The 26,589-nt window shown below is 40.7% G+C and overlaps 2 protein-coding genes across 5 annotated transcripts in view; one reads left to right on the forward strand and one right to left on the reverse strand.

Moving 5' to 3' along the window:
* Positions 1-20,528, forward strand: nbn (nibrin). 4 transcript variants are annotated; one of them, XM_061674005.1, is made up of 17 exons: positions 1-168; positions 487-608; positions 3,579-3,706; positions 5,998-6,157; positions 6,237-6,340; positions 6,419-6,536; positions 9,355-9,545; positions 9,631-9,731; positions 9,819-9,945; positions 10,028-10,236; positions 13,874-14,042; positions 15,986-16,568; positions 16,677-16,769; positions 18,442-18,582; positions 18,688-18,801; positions 18,868-18,917; positions 19,728-20,528. In XM_061674005.1, exons 1-17 carry the CDS (start codon positions 138-140, stop codon positions 19,765-19,767), a joined length of 2,481 nt encoding a protein of 826 aa, XP_061529989.1. In that variant the 5' UTR covers positions 1-137; the 3' UTR covers positions 19,768-20,528. The 4 variants fall into 4 exon arrangements, with proteins under 4 accessions (XP_061529989.1, XP_061529990.1, XP_061529991.1 ...); XM_061674006.1 differs by having other exon boundaries at positions 20,237-20,528; XM_061674007.1 differs by having other exon boundaries at positions 9,819-9,915.
* The window catches only part of osgin2 (oxidative stress induced growth inhibitor family member 2), a 10,285-nt gene continuing 3,649 nt past the window's right edge, over positions 19,954-26,589 (reverse strand). The window contains exon 6 of the mRNA XM_061674009.1: positions 19,954-26,585. Coding sequence (XP_061529993.1) covers positions 25,403-26,585 — 1,183 coding nt within the window. The 3' untranslated portion in view covers positions 19,954-25,402. The remainder of the gene's footprint in view (positions 26,586-26,589) is intronic.

The following is a 26,589-nucleotide window of genomic DNA, read 5'->3' on the forward strand; positions in this document are numbered from 1 at the left end:
TAGACGCATGCTTTTGACGTCACGCAGTCGCGCGCGCATAGCATAGTCCCTGCAAAGTGGCGACAGCTCGGATTTCTGTGTTTTTTATTTATCGTAATTTAGATTTATCGAATGTTGTAAACGCGTCTGAGAACAAAATGTGGATATTGAGTCCAGTGGAGCACGGAGGTAACAGTTTCTGTCGTTGTGACATGTTAACTGAATTAACTTTAATAAATACGCTAAATTAGCTTTCGCTTTTCAGTAGGTGCGATTGTCAGTCAATAAATATCAGATTATTAATTTGAGGGCAGAGTACTACTTTTATATCTTTGCTGTGTGAACCCATGAACTAATGTTAAACTTGTTTTAAAACAGTTTAAGAGAGTCAGGCATTTTGTCATTGTCATCCATTTCTGAGGCACAGAATATGAGTATACATTTTAAAAGTCATTTAATGGCCTTTATTTTTTTTATTTATTTATTTTTTTTTTTTTGGACTCACAGGTGAGATCCACTATCTCCTCTCCAATAAAGAATATGTGGTGGGTCGCAAGAACTGTGACATCCTGCTGTCCAGTGACCAGTCGATCAGCAGAGTTCATGCCCACCTCATTGTTACTGATCAGGTAAGAAAGAGGCATTTTATCTACACTTGTGGTAGTACGACTACGTCGTTGTCAGGTAGAATTGGATCGCTTTAGATGACTGATTACCAACCACTGTGCTGCAAATTGTTGAAATCAGGGATACAAATTGTTCCAATTTCACTTAATTCTTCGGAAAATTATTATTTATTTCCTGCAAATAGTGTAGCTTTGTTTACCTATCTATGCCAGCAATGTAGAGTGGCTTGTGTATCCACTAGGGGTGCTCTGATCAGGGTTTTATGCTGCCGATTCTTATACCGATCATCCATGAGTTTGATTTTATTCTGGCATTTAACAAATAGAAATATTTTTTTGTATTCCTAATTTACCTAAAACTGGAAAAGTTTAGTCTGATTTCATGTCACAGTCGGGGGGAAAAAAGTGCCTTTTCAATAAACATCTTAAAACACGCTCAATTTTGGATTACTTGCCCAGCCTTGCATTACACTGCACACATTCTCTGCAGGCTGCAAAGTACCAGCCGCAGGTGATTGATTTTTGTGATCGGCAAAGAAAGCCATTGATAGATTTGCACCGATCTTGTTTTTTCTACGGAAAACAGCCTATCACGTCAGTGGCCGATCGATCGGAGCACCACTAGTATCCACCTGTTGCCATTCATACAACAGAATATAGTGTTCCTCGTTACATTGCGGTTCATCGTTCTCGCCCCTGCTATTTGGGGATTTCTTTTAAGCAATTTTTAAAAAAATATATTTTTACAGTACATTGGACCCCGCTTACTCCTGGTTCGGGACACCCAGATTCACCTATTCGTGGATTTGTTTTTAAATAAAAAAAAAAAAAAAATATATATATATATCCATCCATCCATTTTCTGAGCCGCTTCTCCTCACAAGTGTCGCTGGAGCGCTGGAGCCTATCCCAGCTATCATCGGGCAGGGGATGGAACCAAATGCTATAAAACAATTCTCGATGCCCAACCCTAATTCCAGCCTTTATTCTGATAGGTAGAGTTAATCACATGACACCTTCGGTTCAAGGTGCACGGAGTCTGCTAAAAGAGGTGTTAGCTTCTACATTAGTTGCCTACAGCCATCGTCTAACTCCAGTTCTCTCACCATTTCCTCTCGCTGTTTGTGACTTATGCTACGTTCCCACCGGATGTGAAAGATCGCTTCGTCTCGCGTCCCTCGCTTGAGTTTGATCATGGGAGTAAAAAATACACATTGAATGCGCATTTGCTTCATTAGCGCTGTAAACGTGGAAGAGGAGGGGCTTCACCTCCGAGAGGCGAAGACAGCATTTCCCCCTGATACATGAGCAGCAATAGACGACAATTTGACCTGTATTGTGGCTTTGTACTCGTTGTGGAAGTCGAAGCGTCTTCCAAATACCAAATGCCAAACGCCGCCGTCCACAACACCATCCAGAAGTGCACGCAGCTTGGTGAATTTCACCGCCTTCTCCAGGAGCTGCTTCTGGATGACTGTAGCTTCCAGTGCTACATGAGGCTAACCTGTACCCAGTTTGACACCCTGTTGGCCCCTCAAGCTGGGGCAGAGGCAGCAGCCTCTTGTTCTCCTTGACCCTCCTCCTGTTGCACCTCATCCGTCCGATAAAGTTAATCTGTAAATATAAATAAATAGAGTGCATATCTGTGTAATGATGTGGCCGCTGGTTGTGCTAAAGCTCTGGGTAATTGGCTATTGCTAGCTTGGTTCACAGTTCAACAGCTGTAAACAACTAAATGAATAAATACAGTTACCAGGTATACTAGCTTTCTTCCTTCACAAATTTCCAAGCCTGCTCCTTTCTTGCTCGGTCCCGGTAATGATAACATGTCGTGTCAAACAGCTCAGGGTGTCCACAGACTGCAACAGTCACCTCCTCCATTTTCCTCTACTCAACAACTGTACAGGACGCTGTGTGTGACGTAGACCATTCTCAATGCTGATTGACTGTCACGATGCGAATGTGGCTTGTAGTTCAGCTCTCCCAGCTTCAAGCGAACGGGCGAAGGAGACGAATTTTCGTGTGCCTGCCCCACTCGCACTGCATCAAACGCGTCATACGCGCCGCCCGGCAAAGATTCGCGTCTATCTGCGTGAACTGCATTGACTTTCTATGTAATCATGCTGCATGAAACACCCAAAACGCATCCAATGGGAACGTAGCATAAGAAAAGCTTGAGAGTTGTGGTCTGCTTTTCTCTCATCTAACACGGGACAGTCTAAAAACGCTTAACGTAAGCCTAAAAAACCTTAACATCGCTTAATGTCTGAAAACCTCCATCAGTCGTCACCAAAATTTATGTGGACATCTCTACTCGTGCCCACCCACTTCAACCTTTGAAAATATGCAATATTATGGATTTGGTGCATGTTAAACCTATTCATCTCCATAGGCCCTCACTATACAGAAAAAGCTTAACATTGTGTCCGAAAACTGCCATCAGTTTGATTCTGATTCGGAAGTAATTACTATCAACACATACAACAAATTGGGATTTGAGGACAAGTCCAAGCCCTAGTTTAAAGCATACAGGTGGGATAAAGCTATAAAAAAAAAATTAAATCCTTTATGGTCTGTCTAGATCACAGATTTTCACATATTGTAGGTGGGTCTGAAACTTATCCACATGATAAACAGGGGTTCTCTGTAATAGGTTTGCTTTCAACTAAACAGTTGCAGATTTCACACAAAGATTCTCTAGCATTTTAGATAATAGATAGATTTTAGATTTCTGAGTAAATTGACATGACATAATTTATTATTTCCGTATAGAGTATATACTTTTTGTGACATTTATGTTTCGTGGTGTACCTTGAAATTTTCCTAAAATAAAATATGTGCCTTGGCTCAGTAAAAGATGGGAAACACTGCCTTAGATTTTCCTAAAACTTTGACTTAATTCAACAGAGACATCAGTAATTTCTTTAAATGTTAAATTTCATGGTTATGATCTCTCGTGTATTTTTGGCCAAGACTCTGACCCTGAGGGACACCTCCAAGTACGGTACCACCATAAACAGCCAGCCCCTGCCAGAGAACACTGCAATCACCCTGAAGTCAGGGGACAGCATTACATTTGGGGTCTTTCAATCCAAATTCAGGTACTGAAACAGTACACACCACATATTTTGCCAACAACAGACATGCAGTTTGTCATCTTATTTTATTATGTTAATTTGTTTTTGTAATTTAAAATGTTAATTTACTCAGGATCATGTTAACGTGTTTTGTTTTCACATTATCTTTTAAGGAAAGAAAACAAACAAACAAACAAAAATATATATATATATACACACACACACACACACACACACGCAGCGGCTGAAATAAGTATTTAACATGTCACCATTTTTCTCACTAAATATATTTCCAAAGGTGCTATTGACATGAAATTTTCGCCAGATGTTGCAGCCCGGCGGCACGGTGGCCGACTGCTTAGAGTGTCACCCTCACAGTTCTGAGGACCCGGGTTCAATCCCCGGCACCGCCTGTGTGGAGTTTGCATGTTCTCCCCGTGCCTGCGTGGGTTTTCTCCGTGCACTCCGGTTTCCTCCCACATCCCAAAAACATGCATTAATTGGTGACTCTAAATTGCCCGTAGGCATGACTGTGAGTGCGAATGGTTGTTTGTTTCTATGTGCCCTGCGATTGGCTGGCAACCAGTTCAGGGTGTACCCCGCCTCCTGCCCGATGACAGCTGGGATAGGCTCCAGCACGCCCGCGACCCTAGTGAGGAGAAACGGCTCAGAAAATGGATGGATGGATGTTGCAGCCAAAGTAATCCATACATACAAAGAAAGTAGAACAAATAAGATCAGTAATTGTGTGTAATAATGTGAAATGACACAGGGGAAAAGTATTGAACACACAAAGGGAGGTGCAAAAAGACATGGAAAGCCAAGATAACACCTAAATTCTATCAATAATCAAACGGCAATCCAGCCCCTTGTCAGTGCAAATGAATATCAGATGGTTCAGTCCTAATTGATGGCCTACAAAAATGTCTCATTGCCAAGGTGTGAGTCAAAACACATCTCATGATGGGTAAGAGTAGAGAGCTGTCTCAAGACCATCACAAAACTAATTGTCGCCAAACATAATGATGGCATTAGTTACAGGCGCATATCTAAGCTTCTGAATGTTCCAGTGAGCACGGTTGGGGCCATAATACGTATGTGGAAAGCCAATCATACCACCATAAATTTGCCTCGATCAGGTCCTCCTCGCAAGATTTCTGATAGAGGAGTGCAAATAGTAATCAGACGATTTGTCCAAGATCCAAGGACCACCTGTGGAGAGCTTCAAAAAGACCTTGAATTAGCAGGTACTGTTGTCAGAAGGAAAACAGTGAGTAATGCACTCCACCGCCATGGCCTGTATGCATGCTCACCACGCAAGAACCCATTGAAGGAAAAAAAAAAAAGCATGGCAAAGCTCGTTTAAAGTTTGCTGAACACCATTTGGACAAGTCACTTAAATACTGGGAGACTATAGTCTGGTCGGGTGAAAGCAAAATTAAACTGTTTGGATGCCATAATGCACACAACGTTTGGAGGAGAAATGGCACTGCACATCACTCTAAAAACACCATACTAACAGTGAAGTTCTGAGGTGGGAACATGATAGTGTGGGGCTGGTTTTCAACAAATGGTAGTGGTTAAATTCACATTATTGAAGGAAGGATGAATGGGCAAAGGTACCGAGACATTCTTGACAAAAATCTGCTGCCATCTACGAGGATGATGAAAATGAAACGAGGGTGGACATTTTATGAGGATAATGATCCAAAACATGTTGCCAAGGAAACTCTCAATTGGTTTCAAAGAACAAAAATACAGCTACTAGAATGGCCCAGCCAATCACCTGACTTGAATCCAATCGAAAATCTATGGAAAGAACTGAAACTCTAGGTCCATAAAAGAAGCCCACGGAACCTTCAAGATTTGAAGACTGCTTGTGTGGAGGAATGGACCAAAATCACACCAGAGCAATGCATACAACTAGTTTCTCCATACAGGAGACGTCTTGAAGCTGCCATTGCAAACAAAGGCTTTTTTTTTTACAAAGTATTAAATAAATACCAGTTGGCGTGTTCAATACTTTTCCCCTCTGTCATTTCACATTATTACACATTACTTAATTTAAAAACTTAACATAAATTAAACTTAACTTTCTTACTAAGAAAAAAAAAAACTTTTAAACCAGTTTGGTATTTGGTAAGGAGAAATAAAGCTAATTCCACAAGGGGGAAGACACCGAAAAGCAAAGCTTGTTTTTAAATATGTGATTGTCATTTTATTTTTCTGTAAGAAAAAAAAAAGAGAGAGATCACAACTGGAAGTTAGATTTTTGTAGAACATTTATTTGACCATTTTCTCTTTTTCTTGCCTAGTGTGGATCATCTGAAGCCAGTGGTGTGTTCTTCTTGTTTGGACAATGATGGCAAAGCTGTACTCTCTCAGGCTCTGCAGCTTTTTGGAGGAAAGCTGGTGAGCTTGTGGACTCAAGACTGCACTCACCTGGTCATGCCTTCTGTTAAAGTCACCATCAAGGTCAGGACCACGCTTAACTGTATGTGTAGCATGCTTCTCGTTACCCATGTGCATGTTTTGAATAATTTACCCCCATTAGACGATTTCTGCTCTGCTGTGTTGCTGTCCCATTGTGAAGCCAGGGTTCTTCTCAGAGTTCAACACAGCGGCACAGCAGAAGCTACCCCCTCCGAAAGCTGAGAGGTAAATTGCCACCACAGTGCCCTGTGTTGAATTGTAACCAAACATGAGCTCATATGTACAGCTTATTGATTTCTAAAGATTCATCCCTGACATTGATGAGCCCAGCTTGATTAATGAGGACCTGAACCTGGAGCCAGATCTCAGGCGCAAGTGGCTTTTTGCAGGAACAACCTTCATTTTCCTCACAAGCAAGCAGGTTTGTTTGGATTCAGCTAAAAGAATTATGGTCACATTTCATTGGCCCATAATACATTTCCCACATACCTATATATTGGGGAGATTTTGTTATGGGCCATTAAAACCAAGGTTAAACTTTTTGGCCATAAATCCAGAAGGTATTTTGACGCAATTGCAACACTACTCATCACCAAAAGAAAACCATACCTACAGTGAGTAATGGTGGTGGCAGCTCATGCTCTGGAGCTGTTTCCCTTCAGCTGGAACTGGTGCCTTAGTTGAGGTTTGAGGTGGAGGGAATTATGAACAATTTCAAATTCCAGTCAGTGTTGGCACAAATCTTCAGGATTCTGCTAGAAACCAAAAAACTGTCAGTAAAAGCCTACAACAACAACTTAAATTCATTTGGGGTTAATCAGAGGCACTTTAAATGGTGGCAGGTGTGTGCTGACTCCCATTTGACATGTTTAATTAAACGTTGCACAAATCAGTGAGATCAATGTTAATGTACCTTATTAATACGACACACGTCTCTGTTAATTATGACTACCGTCGCATTTGTGACTGGTTTATTACGCTTTGTGCAACAGTATGCCTGCCACCATAACATTACTTCATACAGGGTGCTTGTGAGTTTTGCTCAGGCACTGTGTGGCATATGGCCAGTGCACTATCATCTGGTCTGTCACTATCTACATTTTGAGTCATGTGGGTGAAAACTTGGCAAAGGTAGTCAGAGAATTTAAGAATAAAATGGATCATTTACCCCAACAGAGGATGGTTTTGGAGAAGTCAAATGAAGGAAATATTTGTTTCCTCTCAGGGAGTCTTCATTTTAGTTTGAACACTTCCAAAATTTCTGGTACTAAGGTCATAAATGCACAGGTGTCAATGGAAATACAGTGGAATCCAAAGAAAGTTGTTCTAGGAAACTGGTCAACCACCAACTTGTTCAGATATGGAAGCAATAACAGTATTTTTTAAAGTCATTTAATTGCAATAAAGTCATTTGATTATAGTAAGTTAGCACCCGGAGCAAGGTGGGCGACTGGTTAGAGCGTTTGCCTCACAGTTCTGAGGTTCAATCCCCGGCCCCGCCTGTGTGGAGTTTGCATTTTCTCCCGGTGCCTGTGTGGGTTTTCTCCGGGCCCTCCGGTTTCCTCCCACATCCCAAAACATGCATGGTAGTTAATTGACAACTCTAAATTGCCCGTAGGTGTGCATGTGAGTGCAAATGGTTGTTTGTTTATATCTGCCCTGCGATTGGCTGGCAACCAATTCAGGGTGTACCCTGCCTCCTCCCCGATGATAGCTGGGATAGGCTCCAGCACGACCGTGACTCTAGTGAGGAGAAGCGGCCAAGAAAATGGATGGATGGATGGAAGTTGGCACCCATTATTTCTGTCATGTTGTAATGTTGAATTGACCAAAACGTGTCAGTGGCCAATCCTTGAATGCCCACTAGAGGTCACTGATGTTTAACTTTTATCTAAAATGCTAGAGAATCGTTGAAGATACTCAGTATACAGTACACAAGTATATACAATAAATGAATAAGTCATATAAATAGACACATTGCTCCATCTTGTGATCGGATCGGTTATTGATAGTTTTAAACTTGGTGATCGGCCCCAAAAATGCTGATCATGTAAAAGCCTATTTAATATAGTAACATTTTAAATGTTGAACAATTTAACACCATAAAATGAGCCATCAAATTGCATGCCTCAGCTAGTGCACGTCTGTTGTCAAAGCTTCTCTAACTCTCTCATGTTCTTTTCTCATGTAAAGTTGTATAGGTGAGGCAAGTCACCTGCGGTAAAATATTTGTGCCTTGGAAGCCTGTACCTCGGGTCAAAGGTTTCCAACGTGTCGATAAATCACTGCTTTTGCAATGTATAAATGTGTTTTAGCAATGGTCAGCGCCATTGACTCCATGATTGCTTTCCACGAGGCATTTGTCATATGAGAAACAATGGTGAAAATTATTCCACGCATTATGGTCAGTTTTTAGTGGAAATCAAGTTACTTTTTTGACAAATAGTTGCTGGAGGCGTCACAGAAGTTGCTAAGTTGGCAACACTGACTTTTGTAAACTACCTGCTCTATGTTGGCAGCCATGTTGTTAGTGTAAGCAGTGCACATCAGTGGGGGTGGGCTTTAAACTACGGAAGCTGTTGAAATATATATGTAGTGTACTGACTAAAATGTGTTGAACTGTATTTGTTTGAATTGCTGTTGTGAAAACTAGTTAAAAGTTTGTTTGGTTCTTTGTGTGGATGGATACTGGGGTGTCCTGCGTTCTGAGGGGTCTGTGAACATTTCAGGTTTTTTTTTTTTTTTTAATGATTGATTGAAGGGGCGGTGCGTCCAATGGGATTCGAAGAAGGAGGTGGGTCGTGGAGTAAGAGCGGGAGATGCGGCGGGAAGAGAGTTGTTGTTTTTTTGGGGGGGGTCGGTGGACCTGGGGTTTTGAACGCGAACGGATTGACTGTTTCAACACGAACGGATTGACTGTTTCGACGCTACGGGTACGGCCTGCTCAACGCCACCGGGCTGCCGCTTCGACGCTGCGGGATCCAGTCGCTGTGCCTACTGAAGCGTTTTGAGGGCGCGTTCCTACGGAAATGGGTTTGGATTTCTTTTCCCCAGTGAACTGAGGGTTCAACGGTTTTGTGAGTCCTGCCAGTGAGGGCTACATATATATTTTTAAAAATCATCCAATAAAATAGATTAATCACCCAGCCCTAGTTACACATAGTGTACTTTATCACTGCTATTGTCTCCTGTATTAACTATGCAGCGGTGTAACTCTCTGACATCTTTGTTGTTTTCAGCTCAAGCGTCTTGGTGCAGCAGTGAGTTTCGGAGGTGGCACGAGCAGACTCCTGGAGGAGGGCTCCCTCCCCCGTGACCTCCTGGAGTCCCCACAGAGCTGTGTAGTGGATTTTACTGCTGGCAACTCCCAACCTCCCCTTCCAGCTTCAACCACAGAGTGGCATAATTCTGTGAGAAACATTGTTCAAAGGTTTGTAGGAACCCCACAAGGCAACAGTTCATCTTGTTGTCATTTGTGAAAATTTAAGAGCCTTTTGTCACTTCCTGTGAGACAGGAAAGGCTTTCGAGTCATCACAGAGTGTGAAGTTGGATTGGCTGCCATGTACACCTCACGTGACATATACTGCAACCCTTCCAGTCTAATTAAAGCCACAGGTAGCAGAGAATATGTTGCATATTGGTGGAATGTATTTCCTGAAGTTCCTATTTTTAATACATCTCACCTTTTCTTTTGCATTTAAGTGACAAAGACGACGTCAAGAATTCCCAGCGGATCTCTCTCCCAACATGTAGTGGTGGATGAAACCGTTTTACCTGCAGGATCGCAAAACATCACAGCGTACGCAGTCAACACAGAGGCATCGCACATGTACAAGCACACCCAGTCATCTGCTCAAACTGTCCAGGCTTTGCCCTCTGATTTATTCTAGTTCCATTTCCTCATTTATCAGTACAGAGCGGTGCACGGTAAGCGGGATTACACCGGTGGGAGAGACTCAGGAGAAAAGGCAGAATCAAAACACCGCTCTTACTAATGGCCCAAGAGCCACAACCCAGAAGATGAACACTCAGTGCATTGTGGCAGATTCACCCAGCTCGTCGTTCAGCACAACAGAAAGCACACATTCCAAGAGGAAGAAACCTGAGTCCAAAGTGACAGGTAAATGGAGTGTGTTGATGATAATGCAGCATTTGAGAAAAGTAGGAAATTGGAGATATTGCAGTTCACGCTTATGAGGTCCAACTGCAAGTCGTTCCCAAAGGAAGCAAAGCATTGATGATGATGATTGATTTTGTTTAGCAGTATGTTGACATGGCATTTTCCATGGAGAACAGGTTGTCTGGAACAGTGGTTCTCAAACTTTTCACACCAAGTACCACTTCAAAAAATAAGTAGTGTTCATCAAAAATGGCAACGGTTTTATTCCTAAAAAGTATATTTAATATTATTCTAAGACACTGTTAGTTGATGCCAAGTTTTAACAATAACATTGCACTTAAAAAAATATATATATCTATATATATATATATGCACACACACAGTGGGTACGGAAAGTATTCAGACACCCTTAAATATTTCACTCTTTGTTTTATTGCAGCCATTTGCTAAAATCATTTGTTCATTTTTCCCTCATTAATGTTCACACAGCACCCCATATTGACAGTAAAAAACGGAATTGTTCAAATTCTTGCAGATTTATTAAAAAAGAAAAACTGAAATATCACACAGCCATAAGTATTCAGACCATTTCCTTAGCATTTAGTAGAAGCACCCCTTTGAACTAATACAGGCATGAGTCTTTTGCACAAGTTTTCACACCTGGATTTTGGGATCCTCTGCCATTCCTCCTTGCAGACCATCTCCAATTCTGTCAGGTTGAATGGTGAACGTTGGTGAACAGCCATTTTCAGGTTTTCCAGTGATGCTCAATTGGGTTTAAGTCAGGGCTCTGGCTGGGCTATTCAAAAACAGTCACGGAGTTGTTTTGAAGCCACTCCTTCGGTATTTTAGCTGTGTGCTTAGTGTGTCCTGAGCACTGGAGAAGGTTTTCGTCCAGGATATCCCTGTACTTGGCCGCATTCATCTTTCCTTCGATTGCAACAAGTCGTCCTGTCCCTGCAGCTGAAAAACACCCCCACAGCATGATGCTGCCAGCACCATGCTTCACTGTTGGACTGTATTGGACAGGTGATGAGCAGTGCCTGGTTTTCTCCACACATACTGCTTAAAATTAAGGCCAAAAAGTGGCCTCATCAGACCAGAGAATCTTATTTCTCACCATCTTGGAGTCCTTCAGGTGTTTTTTAGCAAGCTCCATGCAGGCTTTCATGTGTCTTGCACTGGGGAAAGTCTTCCATCGGGCCACTGCCATAAAGCCCCGACTGGTGGAGGGCTGCAGTGATGGTTGACTTCCTGGAACTTTCTCCCATCTCCTGACTGCATCTCTGGAGCTCGGCCACAGTTATGTTTGGGTTCTTCTTTACCTCGCTCTCCAAGGCTCTTCTCCCCCGAATGCTCAGTTTGGCCGGACGGCCAGCTCTAGGAAGGGTTCTGGTCGTCCCAAACGTCTTCCATTTAAGGATTATGGAGGCCACTGTGCTCTTAGGAACCTTGAGTGCATCAGAATAAAAAAACATGTGTAACCTTGGCCAGATCTGTGCCTTGCCACAATTCTGTCTCTGAGCTCTTCAAGCAGTTCCTTTGACCTCATAATTCTCACTTGCTCTGACATGCACTGCTGAGCTGTAAGGTCTTATATAGACAGGGGTGTGGCTTTCTTAATCAAGCCCATTCAGTATAATCAAACACACCTGGACTCCAATGAAGGTGTAGAACCATCTCAATGATGATCAGAGGAAATGGACAGCACCCGAGTTAAAGTGTCACAGCAAAAGGGTCTGAATACTTATGGCTGTGTGATATTTCAGTTTTTCTTTTTTGATAAATCTGCAGAAATGTCAACAATTCTGTTTTTGTTTTGTTTTTTTTCCCCTGTCAATATGGTGTACTGTGTGTACATTATTGAGGAATAACAATGAACTTAAATTATTTTAGCAAATGGGTGCAATATAACAAAGAGTGAAAAATTTAAGGGGGTCTGAATACTTACCATACCCACTGTAATAATAACAACAATAATAACAACAATACTGATGTAAAAGCAAAAATTAGGGCTGGCCTTATTTTTCATGATTTCAGAGGCATAAAAAAATTGTTTAACGTGATAGTTTTGGGGGAATTGTGTGGTGTCTATGGTGTGATGAGTCCACATTCCAAATTGTTTTGGGAAATTATGCCCATCGCATCCCCCGGGCCAAAATGGAAAAGGACCATCCGGATTCTTATCAGCACAAAGTTAAAAAAAAAAACAGCATCAGTGATGGTATGGGGGTGTTTTAGTGCCCATGACATGGGTAACTTGCATATCTGAAGGCACCATTAATGCTGAAAGGGACATACAGGTTTTGGAGCAACATATGCCGCCATTCAAGCGATGTCTTTTTCATGGAATTCCCTGCTCATTTCAGCAAGACAAATGCCAAGCCACATTCTGCACGTATTATAACAGTATGCCTTCATAGAGTGTGAGTACTAAACTGCCCTGCCAGCAGTCCAGACCTGTCTCCCATTCAAAATGTGGCACAAAATATTACAATGGAGATCCCGGACTGTTGAGCAACTGAAGTTGTACATCAAGCAAGAATGGGAAATAATTCCACCGACAAAGCTTCAACAATTGTCAAGAATTCCCAAACTCTTATTGAGTGTAGTTAAAAGGAAAGGTGATGTAACACAGTGGTAAACATGCCCCTATCCCAACTTTCTCAGCTGTCTTACAGGCATCAAATTCAAAATGAGAGAATATCTATCCATCCATTTTCTGAGCCGCTTCTCCTCACTAGGGTTGCGGGCGTGCTGGAGCCAATCCCATCATCGGGCAGGAGGCGGGGTACACCCTGAACTAGTTGCCAGCCAATGGCAGGGCACATACAAACAACCATTCACACTCACATTCACACCTACGGGTAATTTAGAGTTGTGAATTCACCGATGAGAGAATATTTGCTTTAAAAAAAAAAAAAAAATAACGTTCATCAGTTTGAACATTTTGTATCTTGTCTTTGTAGTGTATTCAATTGAATATAGGTTGAAAAGGATTTGCAAATAATTGTATTGTTTTTATTTACGTTTTACACAAGGGTTTGTATGTGTGCCCTGCAATTGGTTGCATCTTGTATACCCTGCCTCTCGGTCTAAGTCAGGTAGGATAGGGTCCAGCTCACTCGCAACCCTGAAAGCGGTATGGGCAATGGATGAAGTGGATCAGTGCCTCAAATCTCTTTCAGTGCATCTAATATGTGACGTCAGATTTTTACTGCATGGTAAAATGAAGGCAGATCAACTTGGCCGAATTCCAATTTTAAGTGGCATTTAAGTGCTCTTTTACTCGTTGATCTGAAATGTTCAAACACGTTTTTATTGAATGCATTATTAGCTTATTGAGTTTGTGGCATATTAGCCACTTTCCACAACCAAAGGTTTACTTGTAGTAAAATCCTAGACCGAAACTACTGGACCCAGCTGTGATGAAGAGGCTAAAATATTGAATAATACAGGACAAAGATAAATGACATCACAAAGGGAAATAACAAAATACAAAAATGCCAATTAAACAAAGATAACACCAGAGATGGGGAAAAGGCCAAATAGGAATCACTAAAGCTAAATAAAATGAAAAGGGCTGTATTAATGAAAAAAATGATGTTCTTTTAAGCCAATATTCTTGCACTTTCAGGCCAGGACGTTAACATAGCAACTTTTCAGCCTCCTCTGGTCAAGTCCACTGGTGGTAAGAAGACATTCGAACCGAAGAAATTTCCTCAGAAACAACAAATCTCTCCACAAGCTTCCCCACAGAAACAAGCAAGAATGACCAGCTTTTTTAAACCAGTCAACAAGAAAAGGTAACCATGAGAGCCTGCGTTTTCTATGTGTATGCTCTTCTTTGATCACCTGTATTTTGGAATCTATGACTAAAATCCACAAGATGCCTCATAGAATACACTGTAGTTATCAACTTACTTTTTTATTTATTTATTTTTAGATACATAGATGCAAATCAGTCACTTTTCGGTGAAATTTGCCATTTTGAACTCAAAATAGGCCATTTACGTGAATCGTATCAATACAATGAATTTTTCGCCGTCGCTGACATCATAGGCTGTTTCGTACTTCTTGAACACTGGCAGCTAGATCCATTCCACACATCCACCATCCACACACAAATGTCATTGTGAATATTACTCTGCGGCGGACTAATATGGGAGTGCATTGGCCTGAGGTTCCGCCTGTCAGAGAAGTTGAGGAGACCAGAAAAAAAACTTCCGCTGCTTCTGCTGTTAAGAAGTAACAGCACTTTTACTCCGTTACAATGATCTAAATGTCGTTCGCTACTTTTATTTATCAATTATTGCTTATTTATCAAGTATTTCGTGTGCAAGACTTCGACTTCCGCATTGGGCGCTGTTTGCGCTAATCCAGTTTAAGCGCTAGTGACGTTTAAGTCTAGTTCACCAATCAAACGGCACATGAATGTCACGTGACCTCACACAATGTCTTCTATTGGGCTTCCCGGGCATAGGTATTAACACTAAATAAGCCAGCCCAGCCCGGCTGATTGTCATGCCTACGTGGTGGCCATGTTGAGAAGGTCGTCGTTACCATGAAGGCAACGGTGCCCTACTCTTGTTTACATTTAGATGAACAAAAACAACAGCTTTCATGTGTTTTAGTATTTGTCTGGCACTGTCTGCCCAAATGTGGATATATCAGCTCACTTATAACTTTAGAAAACACTGTAGTAAATTGCAGATGTTTTGACACACACACACAACATCAGAATTTGCACATTCACATTTTATTTTGTATTTTTTTTTAATTGATGTTCATGCTGTGGTTGAAAAAAAATCTGAAGTTACTCACTATTTACTCATTTCTTGAGTAATTATTTCACTGTGTACTTTTTACCCTTAAGTAAGGGTAAGTTTTTCGGAGGACTACTTTTACTTGAGTCACATTATTGTCAAGTAACTGTACTCTTACTTGAGTACAATATTTGGCTACTCTACCTACCTCTGGAGCGGACATCCTCTATTGCTACTCTTTCAGCAACATTTTTGCTCATCAGATTAGCCAGTGTCGTATTTGTTGCACTGGTCTTTTATATTTTCGCGTTGAGGTTCCTGCAGGTCGTGGTTCCAGCGGACCCGTGAAGCACACGTAACATCGGCGACAAGAGTTGATCCGCTACTACATTTTGTATTAATTAGGAACTAATCATCTAATTAGTTTACGGACGTTAACGTTAAATGTATTAAACGACGGAGCGACGTTAGGGATTATGTCACAACACAGAATGAACTAACTTCAAATTCAGAAATGAACAATAAAAACAGAAAAATATTGTACTTAATAATTTCCTAGAGGATCCATTTGGGATTAGCCTTTGAAATTGGTAATAGTGAATAAGGAAGTGAAACTGACAGATTTTAGAAAATTCTTTTCCAGAATGAGAGTGCTTAAAGAGGAGGATGCTATTCATGTGGCACAGCTTCAAGCAGGCATCAGTTGCAGTTGGAGATGGGACTGGCTCAAGTTGGAGGCCAAAACAAAAAAGGATAACAATGAGGCCAATTTAATCTTTAATTTAATCTTAAATTTATACATCAACATGTGCTTGAGTGGTGTAAATATGTTTTTCTGCGTGAAGATGATTTTAGTTCGGACGTTGGACCCCAAATTGTACATTTGAGCCATTTGACTTTTGAGGTTCCACTATTGAAATTAATTTGATTGTTTTTGCAAAATTGAAACAACTCTCCCTTTTGCATGTGCCTTTTTCTTCAAGGCCTTTGGACGAGGAGCTCTCTGTCGTCATGTCAGAACCAAAGCGTCCTGCACTTGAGTCTGACATCATCGTTCAGGTGGCATCTGTAGACGCTCCCTCATGTTCAGACAAAGCCCCCGGGGCCCCTTCCCAGATGCCGATGGACTCCGAAAATGATTTTTTCATCAGTCGGGCGGCGGCTTCGTCCCACCTGAGACAAAAGAGGAAGGAACTGGAAGAAGAAATAGATATGGTCGAACTGGAGTCTATAATGTCTGAGGATATGGACTGCTTGGACAAGTCTTTTTCAGTCAGCGAATCCCCACAAGCGCGAGCCAATTGTTCTGAACGGATGTCAAAAAATGAAGAGGCTTTGAGTAAGAAGCAACGAGTAGCCTGTGAAAATGATGAAGACACCAGGAGCCAAAGGTCACCATTGGAACCGGTAGAAGAGCTGTTTCCATATCAGCGCCACCAAAGTGAGCACAAAGTTATCCCCCCAACGACTGAGAAACTTCACCCATCAGCAGAGAGAATGAGTAGCAAAGTTTCATCTGGCAGCACAAGTCAGCATGTTGAAGCTAACAGAGAGTCCTCCACAGAGGTGAGGATGAGATCTCCAGCAAAAATATTATTTTTTCACCTTTTCAGTTGAATATCCACTTGCATCTTCCAGTTACAATTCATTGAATGCTCCTGTGTATTCTCTTAGGAGTTAGGCCACTTCAAAGAAGATGATATTCAGCCCCAAGAAGCGACTGCGGTTCACCTCATGAAACCTGTTGACATGAAACAGGAGACCCAAGTAAGTTTTGTCGGGCGGGCTTGTATGTGCTTTACATAGTTAGATCCAGAAATATTTGGACAGTGACATCATGATTTTCCTTTCTACACCACTACAATGGATTTGAAATAAACCAATCAAGATATCATTGATTTGTAGACTTTCATCGTTAAAATGGTTTCACAAAAATTTGGCATTCACCATTTTGGAATTACAGTACAGCCATTTTGTACCTCTGTACAAGGGGCTGAAAATTATTTGGATAATGTATGAATAGTTGTTCGTAGAGCAATCATTTTTAATACTTGGGAGAAAATCCATTAATTCAAGTCTGATTCAAAGGATTCAATCACCAAATTCTGATTCCATAGCCTCCCCTGGGTTCACTTGAAAGCACACATTAAAAACTGTGTCGTTAGAGAAAAGGTATTGATTTATTATGGGATTTTAGATTATTTCATTCATTCCTTATTACTTTATTTGCTTCTTTTTGTTATTCTACCTTTTTTTTATACAGATAGAGTGGAACCTCTGCATTGCACACAGTCCGTTACACAACGATGTTCAGTCTCTTGATTTGTTTGAATTTAGAATCAAGAATGGAAGTAAAAATAATGTGTTCCTGCAAGATCCAAACTGTCACAATCACCAAACCTTTAATTATTGATAATGTAGGCAACATTTAAACATTTGTAACAGTCATAGAAGTATAAAATGATTTGACTTTGCCCTATAGAAGAAATACAACAAAACCCTAACCCTTAAACCCAAACTACTATGCACCAATTTGTACTTTCTGGTAATCACTGCAATGTTTTACTCACCATGGTCCATTGTTCAACAGTCATCACTCACTTCCTTCCCCCAATCATGCTGTGCAAGTCACGAGGAGACTTGCAACCAGTTTTATGGCTTCAGATGATATTAACCAGGTTTCCTGTGTCTTGTGAAAAGAAACCGGCTGGTTGAGATTCAGGAAGCAGGAATGCAAAGGTTTATCAGTTCTTGGGGGTTGCCGTTGACAACCGTGCCATAGGGTATAGTCGCTACATACGTATACATGGCCTTAAGGGAACTGGAGAGTGGTGGTTAATGACTTCATACAGTGTAAAAAGAAGTTAACAGAAGTAATCAAACTCATTTCATTACAGTTAATTTAAAACATTATGTAATCAAATAAAAGAAAAAAATAAATGTACCTTTATATTTAAAATTATTTTGTATTATTTAAAATAAGTCAATTAATTTAAAAAAAAAAAAACTAATATGTGCTTTTTAATTAAAGAGTTTAAAGAAAAATAGATACATTAATGCAACAAATATTACAGGAATCATGATATTGTAAATGCTGTATGGGCAGGATTAAAGAACAGAGTGGGCTGTACATGTTATGCAAGCCATACATTGCCCACTCCTTTTTTTTTAGTCACTGTACTGTACAAATGTTTCCTGTTGCTTCAGCCAACTTCACTTTTATCACATATTAACTCAAATTGCCCTCGAAGCTCGGTATAATGTCTGGCTAATGTTGTGTAATAAGGCTATAAGGTCCCATTTGTGTCGTGAACGGAATGTAGCCATTCGCTGGGCACATCGTGTCTTATTTTCTGTTTGTCCACAAATTCAGATCAGTCAAGAAGGCACCTTGTAGAAGCTCTTGCATCTAAACCAGGGTGTTTGTGTGTTGTTGCAGAACACGAAGCTGGATGAAGACCTCCCTAAAAAGCTGATTTTGGTGGAATTTAGATCCCTCACGGTGAACTTGCTCCACAAAACTAAACCACAGCAGATGCACACCAACGGCTTTGTGAAGAACTTTAAACGTTTTCGCAAGGTCAGAACACATTGACACTTGCAAAACATATATTTTTCATTATTTTCAGTAAACAGCTACTTACGAATGGAAACATCCTTTTCCCCTGATGTGTGCATGCGACAGATGCGAGTGCCCGCGACAGAGAACTCTGCACACATCATCGGGGGGGCTGACCTGCTGGCTCACAACCGTGGCAAGAACTCCGAACTTGATGAATGGCTGAAAGATGCAGAGGAGGTTAGATTCCCCTGCGCTCTGTTCGTCATTCCAGAAATTCCAATCATGATGTGCATTTTTTTTTAGGGCGAGCGGCAGAGCAGACTGGAGGAGAGTGAAGGAGATAACCTGTTTAGGTAATGAAACGGATGGATTTTAACGCGTAAACCTTTTTTTTAAAGCAGACAGCTTGCTGGCCTCGTGGCTGTCCTAGTTCAACAGCCTCACAGTTCTGAGGTTTGGGATTTAAACCTCTGCTCTGGCCTTCCTGTGTGTAGTCTGCATGTTTTGTACGTGCTTGCTTGGGCTTTCTCTTCTTAGATCCCAAAAACATTCATGTTAGATTCATGGAAGGCTCTAAATCAGGTGTGTTAAACTCCGTTTTGTCCCTAGCCACATTGTAGTTATGGTTTCCCTCAGAGGGCCATTATGACTGTCGAACCAAATAAATGTAGAATCGCCTCATCATATCGTTGCATATAAAGTAGAACCTGAGGTTTTCTGATTCAGTTTTTGAAATTTTTTTCGCTAAAATTTTGTCCCAGTCTTCATACATCTGCTTGATTTTCACCGTCAAAATGGTCAAAATGCCTGCCCGTATCACTTCTAATTTATTTTAAAATGCTTGCCATTTCTCAACGTTATTGAAAGTGAAGACAATTTGAAATTTTGGTCCATAAGAAGACGAAGTAGATGCCCATGATTTGCTTACATGGGCCACATGAAATGATATTGTGGGCTGGATCTGGCCCCCAGGCCTTGAGTTTGACACAGTTTTTGAAACCCTGATTTAATGCATGTTTTCTTGCTAAATTTTGGTCAACCTTCAAATTTTACAAACTTTAAAGTGTTCCACTTTGTAACTTTTGCTATATTGCATATGGCTACTTAAAAGTGCTCGTACTTCATTCCCATGTGCTTTCTCTTGTACCTGTCGGTGTTGTCAGTTTACAGCAAACACTTCAGCCTGCACATCCTCAGTTCTAATCATGGACTCATCCTGATCAACATAATTAAGGGGAATTATGGGTTCTTTCGTCACAGTGGTCTCCAAGGTAACGGGTGATGTAAGATGGTGTGTTTTCTTTGACAAAGCACAAAAAGAGATTGAGATTGACTGTGTGCATGTGTGTGTGTTGAGGCTAAACTGTTTTATCACTGAGTCATACTCAGTCAGTCATGCAGAGCAGGGGAATAGACTATGCTGCTAAGACAACAGCCCAGTGCATTTCGGTAGCTTGAAACAAGCAAGTGTCCAGACGTGCTTTATTGGAAGGCTGTTTGCTTAAAGCTGTTCAAACACTTTCATCTTTTATGGCACTTCTTCTGGGCTGTTTTTTTGTTTGTTCAAAATGCCTTCCAGCACATTGAAGGATGAGCCATGAGGAATGTTAAAAGCCCATCTCGAGGGAGTGATGACATCAACTGTTTGATGTGTGTTTGCTTGTGTCTTTAGGTACAACCCCACCAAATTAACCAGGAAGAGATGAAGAAGCAAGAATGGTCAGATCATCTCCAGTGATAATAAAAATGTACGTTGGTATAGCTACCATGTTTGTTAACCACTAAAATTAGTCCACTTTACACTGACCTAACGACACCACCGACGGCAAATATTGTAAAGGTTTCAAACACGTTCTGAGGTTTTTCACTCAATTATTTTTATTTGTCAATGATAAAAAATTACAGACAAAGCATTTCATAGTCTGGAGTTGTACAAGAAAGCATTAAAAGTTTACGTGCCAAGAGCAGCTTTTCTTTTTTGTGTGCAGTTAAGACCAAATGATTTCCCTACTTTAGCTCACTCAAGCAGATGAGAGGCGATGGAGTCTCGTGTTGTGTTCAATGTTCTCCACCAGAAATGGGTGTATTAATTGGTTATACATTGGGACGATTCTGCGTAATTGATGTTGATGAATTTTGTCTTGAAAATTTTTCGGCAAAATGAAGTGCACTACTTAACTTGAATCAGCAGTCGCTGTTGATTCACTCTCACTGAAGTCTAAAGAATAACATGGTGTTGGCAATGGGAGGCTGAGCTACATCCACCCTGTGGCAACCTATTTCAGCTCAGTATAACACTGGTATGGAAACAGTAATTCAGAACATTCACAACCCTTCAAAAATAGTTGATACAGCTTAATTGATGGTTAATTTTCCCTCATTGCCGAGCGAGATAATTGAGTCCAGTGCCCATCTGTATTCTCCTGCTAACCAAACTATTAGGCACTTACATACCTGAAGCTTTTCAGGTAAGTAGTCTTCCTGACAAAACACATAGATAAACCTAAGAGGGAGAAAAGTACACATTTACACTAAACAGTCACAATCTTTGGTACAACTGAATGAATGACGGTAATGAGCAAATACATGATCTGTTCGTCAAAACTGAGCATTATCATATTTTTAAAGGCTGAGGTTTTGATACTGTGCTAGTATTTGATCTCATTAGTTGTACCTTATTTTGTGGCCAGTGTTTGTGTGTGCATCAGAACAATATTCAGAAGGATGTCAAAAACAAAAAAACTGCAGGAATACGTTACTGAAAACCAGATTTATAGGATTACCAAAGATTATGTAACTGTTGTAACTTTTTTATGTATTACCCCAAACATGACTAATATATTAAAAGGGGCTCAATATGACCCGGCATAATAAATAAACCATGAGTAGTCCACGCAAAACTGTAGGCCTATGTCGATAGTATGTTTAAATGAGGTGAAGATGGCATCAATGCAAAATAGATGGCTGTGTCACTGCTCACCATAGCCTTTTTAACACCTATTTTCATGGCAAGCTTTAACTGCACGTAGCTTTAAGATTAAGAGTAGCACTTGAATAACTGAGCAGTACTAACGCCATACAACTTGTTCTGTGTGAAAAGTGCCCTGAGATTGCATTAAAGTTACAATACATGGATATGTCATTTTCAATTTGTTGCCTAATTTGTTAAATTTGGAGGTAAAAAAAAAAAATATATATATATATATATGTTTTACTTGCATTGAGAAGCTTCAACGTGGAAAAACTAGTTAGTAATGCCGTTGTTTGTAAATGAGGTTTAGGTCTACACTGAAAATAATACAAATATTAATCATACAATAATAAAGTAATGAGACTCAGCATTTTACTAGATTATATAAGGAAGGAAGTTGTCATTTTATGAGAATGAAGTTATAATATGAGTGTTCATGTGGGAATATTTAAATTTCACTCATCAAAATCCCAACTTTATTCTGGTAATATTAAAAAAAAAAAAGTTCTGAAAATTATGACTATTCTCTATATCTATTATGAGATTAGGACTTAATTCTTGTGATATTCCGTTTATGAAGATTTTATAATATGTTTTGACCATAGTTTGACATAGTACAAAATGATTCAAACCCCCAGTATTGTTTAAAATAACCAGTTATTGACAGGTCAAAAAAATAAATAAAAACGGCGACTCAGTTGTTAGAAGCTATTAGAAACATAACACTACATAAGTACATTCAATGAAAAATGGTTTGCACAGAAATGCTGTCAGTTGCACACCAGTTAAAGAAAGAGTTCAGAAATGAATTCAGATGTTCAAGTTAAACTAATGAAGAATTATCTACAAAAAAATGGTTTGGCTCAGAGTCATCAGTAACATTACAATATTAGTTTCGTGTTGTTTACTTCAGAAATAAAATTGAGACCACGGCCTGGTCTAAATGTTTCTCTTTCAGTACGCTTGAGTACATTCTACTTTTTGAGACCCTTTCCTCTCCCCGTAGCTTGATATGACAGAAAGTGTTAGCTGGATTCAAAGATGTACCAAGGAAAAAAAACCCTGATGAAAGTACGATCTCCTTCAGTTGTGAGCTTCCAAAAAAAATGTTCATATTGAAAATGTTGGCACATCGTAGCTTAGACTCCTAGAAATTCAAAAGTCTGTTGTTTAGGGGGAAAAACTGGTTTTAAAATGCCTTCGCATGGATGAAAGAACAATGTAGTGATGATTATGAAGATATACAGTAGAGAAAATTTAGTTTACCTACTGACAAAGAGATGACTGGTCGATAATTTTAATAGTAGGTGTTGTAAGGATTAGGCAAAATTTTGAACAGGGAGGGACAGAATATCAAAAAGAAAATCACAAAACAAAAGATTGAAATTATTTTGCAATTCACTGAGGGAAATACAGCAGCTGAAATAAATATTTAATGTAACCATTAAATATATTTCCAAAGGTGCTATTGACATGAACATTTCACCAGATGTTGGGAACAACTCAAGTAATACATAGATACAAAGAAACTAGAACAAATAACCTCAGAAATTAAGTTGTGTGTAATAATGTGAAATGGCACAGGGAAAAAGTATTGAACACGCCAACTGATATTTATCTAATACTTTGTATAACAACCTTTGTTTGCAATGACAGCTTCAAGATGCCTCCTGTAAGGAGAAACTAGTCGCAAGCATTGTTCTGGTGTGATTTTGGCCCATTCCTCCACACAAGCAGTCTTCAATTCTTGAAGGTTCTGTGTGATTAGATGGCAGCAGATTTTTATCAAGAATGTCTCTGTACACTTGCCCCTTCATCCTTCCTTCAATAATGTGAACTTTACCAGTACCATTTTCTGAGAAAGCAACCCCACACCATCATGTTCCCACCGCCGTACATCACTGTTAGTATGGTCTTTTAAGGGTGATGTGCAATGCCATTTCTCCTCCAAATGCGGTGTGCATTATTGCATCCAAACAGTTAAATTTTGCTCTCATCTGACCAGACTATATTCTCCCAGTATTTAACTGGCTTGTCCAAATGTTCAGCAAACTTTAAACGAGCTTTGCCATGCTTGCATGGTGAGCGTGCATGCAGGCCATGGAGGTGGAGTACATTACTCACTGTTTTCCTTCTGACAAAAGTACCTGCTAATTCCAGGTCTTTTTGAAGCTCTCCACAGGTGGTATTGGCTCTTGGAGAACTCTTCTGATTATTCTTTGTACTCCTCTGTCAGAAATCTTGCGAGGAGCACCCAATCGAGGCATATTTATGGTGGCATGAATGGCTTTCCACTTATGTATTATGACTCCTACCGTGCTCACTGGAACATTCAGAAGCTTAGATATGCGCCTGTAACCAATGCCATCGTTATGTTATGCAACAATTAGTTTGCGATGGTCTTGAGACAGCGCTCTGCTCTTACCCATCATGTCATGTCTTGACTCACACCTTGGCAATGAGAACTTTTTGTAGGCCATCAATTAGGACTGAACCAGTTGATATTAATTTGCACTAACAAGGGCCTGGATTGCAGTTTGATTTTAGGTGTTTTCTTGGCTTTCCATGCCTTTTTTGCACCTCCCTTTCTTCGTGTTCAATACTTTTTCCCTTTGTCATTTCACATTTTTCCACACAATTTAATTTATGATCTTATTTGTTCTGCTTTCTTTGTATGTATGGATTACTTAGGTTGTTCCCAACATCTGGTGAATTCTTTAGATCAATAGCACCTTTGGAAGTATATTAGTGAGAAAAATGGTCACGTGATAAATACGGCGTAGTGTGTTACCAATGTTTTTCTTGCTGACTGTGGTCCCAGCTGCCTTGAGATCATTAATAAGCTCCTCCCGTGTAGTTCCAGGTTGATGCCTAACCTTTCTCATGATCATTGATATCCCGCGAGGTGAAATCTTGCGAGGAGCCCCAGACCGAGGGAGATTGACAGTCATTTTATGTGTATTCCATTTTCTAATTATTGCACCAACAGTTGTCTCCTTCTCAGCCAGCCTCTTGCCAATGGTATTGTAGCCCATTCCAACGTTGTCCAGGTCTACAATCTTGTCCCTGATGTCCTGAGAAAGTTCTTTGGTCTTGCCCATGATGGAGTGGTTGGTGTCTGATTGATTGATTCTGTGGACAGATGTCTTAATCCAGGTAACAAATTGAGATAGGCGTCTTTCATGCGTCTAACGAGTTTAGATTAGGATTAGTTTCTTAAAGTCAGAGGACTAGTCTGTGCGAGTGAGAATTCTTTGTAGTTGGTAGGAGATCAAATACTTATTTAACTCAACGAAATGCAAATACATTTTTGTCTTTTTTTAAATTAGATTTTCTGTATTTTGTTTTAGATATTCTGCCTCTGGTGGTACAGTGGACGACTGCTTATACCACATCTGCCTCACAGTTCTGAGGACCCCGGGTTCAAATCCGGGCTCACCTGTGTGGAGATTTGCATGTTCTCCCTGTGCCTGCGTTGGTTCTCTCCGGGTACTCCGGTTTCCTCCCACATCCCAAAGACATTCATGGTAGGGTGATTGAAGACTCTAAATTGCCCGTAGGTGTGAATGTGAGTGCGAATGGTTGGTTGTTTATATGTGCCCTGCGATTGGCTGGCAACCAGTTCAGTGTGTACCCTGCCTCTCACCCAAAGATAGCTGGGGTAGGCTCCAGCACGCCCACGACCCTCATGAGGATAAGCGGTACAGAAAATGAATGAATGAATGAATATTCTGTCTCTCACTGTTAACATAAACATACCATTAAAATTATAGACTGCTCATGTCTTTGTCAGTGAGTGAACTTACAAACTCAGTGAGATCAAATAATTATGTCCTCCACTGTATTAACTCTTTTACACCAAGCATTTCAAATTAAGGTATTCCCTCCATTGCTAACCAGCTTCCCTTTCTTCTTGAGTCTCTTCAGAAGGCAGGAGGCGATGCCTAAGGCACCGCCTTTCAAAAACCGGACAAAATTGTCTCCCACCAGTGGGCCCATGGCAAACAGCCCAGGCTCCTTGGTACACTCAAAGGTGTACGGGTGGATGTCAATGGGGTTCTGCTTGCAGGATATGGGCTTTGTGGGATCTTGACCCAGATACTGGCCCTGGCCCTTAAAGAAAAATAAATCTGGGTTGGTTCCAATCAAAACTAGGGCCATGGAGATCTTAAATGCCTTCAGGGAATTGTTCCCCTGCAGCAAGCACTTCTTATCTGACTCTAAGGACACCACGCAGTGTCCGGGGAAACTCGTGTAGTTGGGAAAGAGGCTGACGCTGGTGTTATTGGCCATGTTAGCTCTGGCCAACTGTGGCTTGGGGCACATCTTGGCACAAACTGAAGAACCAATACACATTATCTGAGCCCTGTTTGAAGAAGATGAAGGAACCATATTTGTGTAGGTCTGGGAGCACATCATATTGTAGACTTTGTGGTACTCTGGGTACAAGGTCTTTGGCAACTGTTTGAAGATGATGTCAGGGTCATCAACGCTCTTTCGAAAGACATGCAGCACTCTAACATTGCAGCTGCAAGCGCACAGAACTGCATCTGCGGCACTTAAACCGGCACCGACTATTAATATTGGATCTGAGTTTGTATCCAGCTTTTGCAGACTAATAGCCAAGCCCAGTTCGGAGACGCTATGGAACACAAAGGGTAGGTCCTCCCCCTCCACATTTAATCGAATTGGTGAATCAGATGCACCAGTGGCGAGAACTACATTCTCTGCAAACAGAGAGAAGGGGGCGTGAGTGTTGTTCTGCACTTGTTGGTATCCCCTTACTTCCCAGAGTGACCCAAGTCCCCCATCGCTAACACATTCTATTCCATTTCCCTCAAAGCTCTCATTTCCACCATCATCCACCCTTTCGTCTCCAAGACAAGTATGTCCATTTTCCAGATTCTCAATCTTGTGGTCCCTGCAGAGTCTTTGGACTGAGGTCACAGAGGTGTTGTCGACAAAATTCTTTTGGAGGCCTTTTAGATTCACATAATTGCGGTAATAGGATGAGATCTCCTCAGGGGTGGCCCTGTCATTGATGGCATCCCTTG

Source organism: Phycodurus eques, chromosome 4, assembly GCF_024500275.1.
Source record: "Phycodurus eques isolate BA_2022a chromosome 4, UOR_Pequ_1.1, whole genome shotgun sequence".
Lineage (NCBI taxonomy): Eukaryota > Metazoa > Chordata > Actinopteri > Syngnathiformes > Syngnathidae > Phycodurus > Phycodurus eques.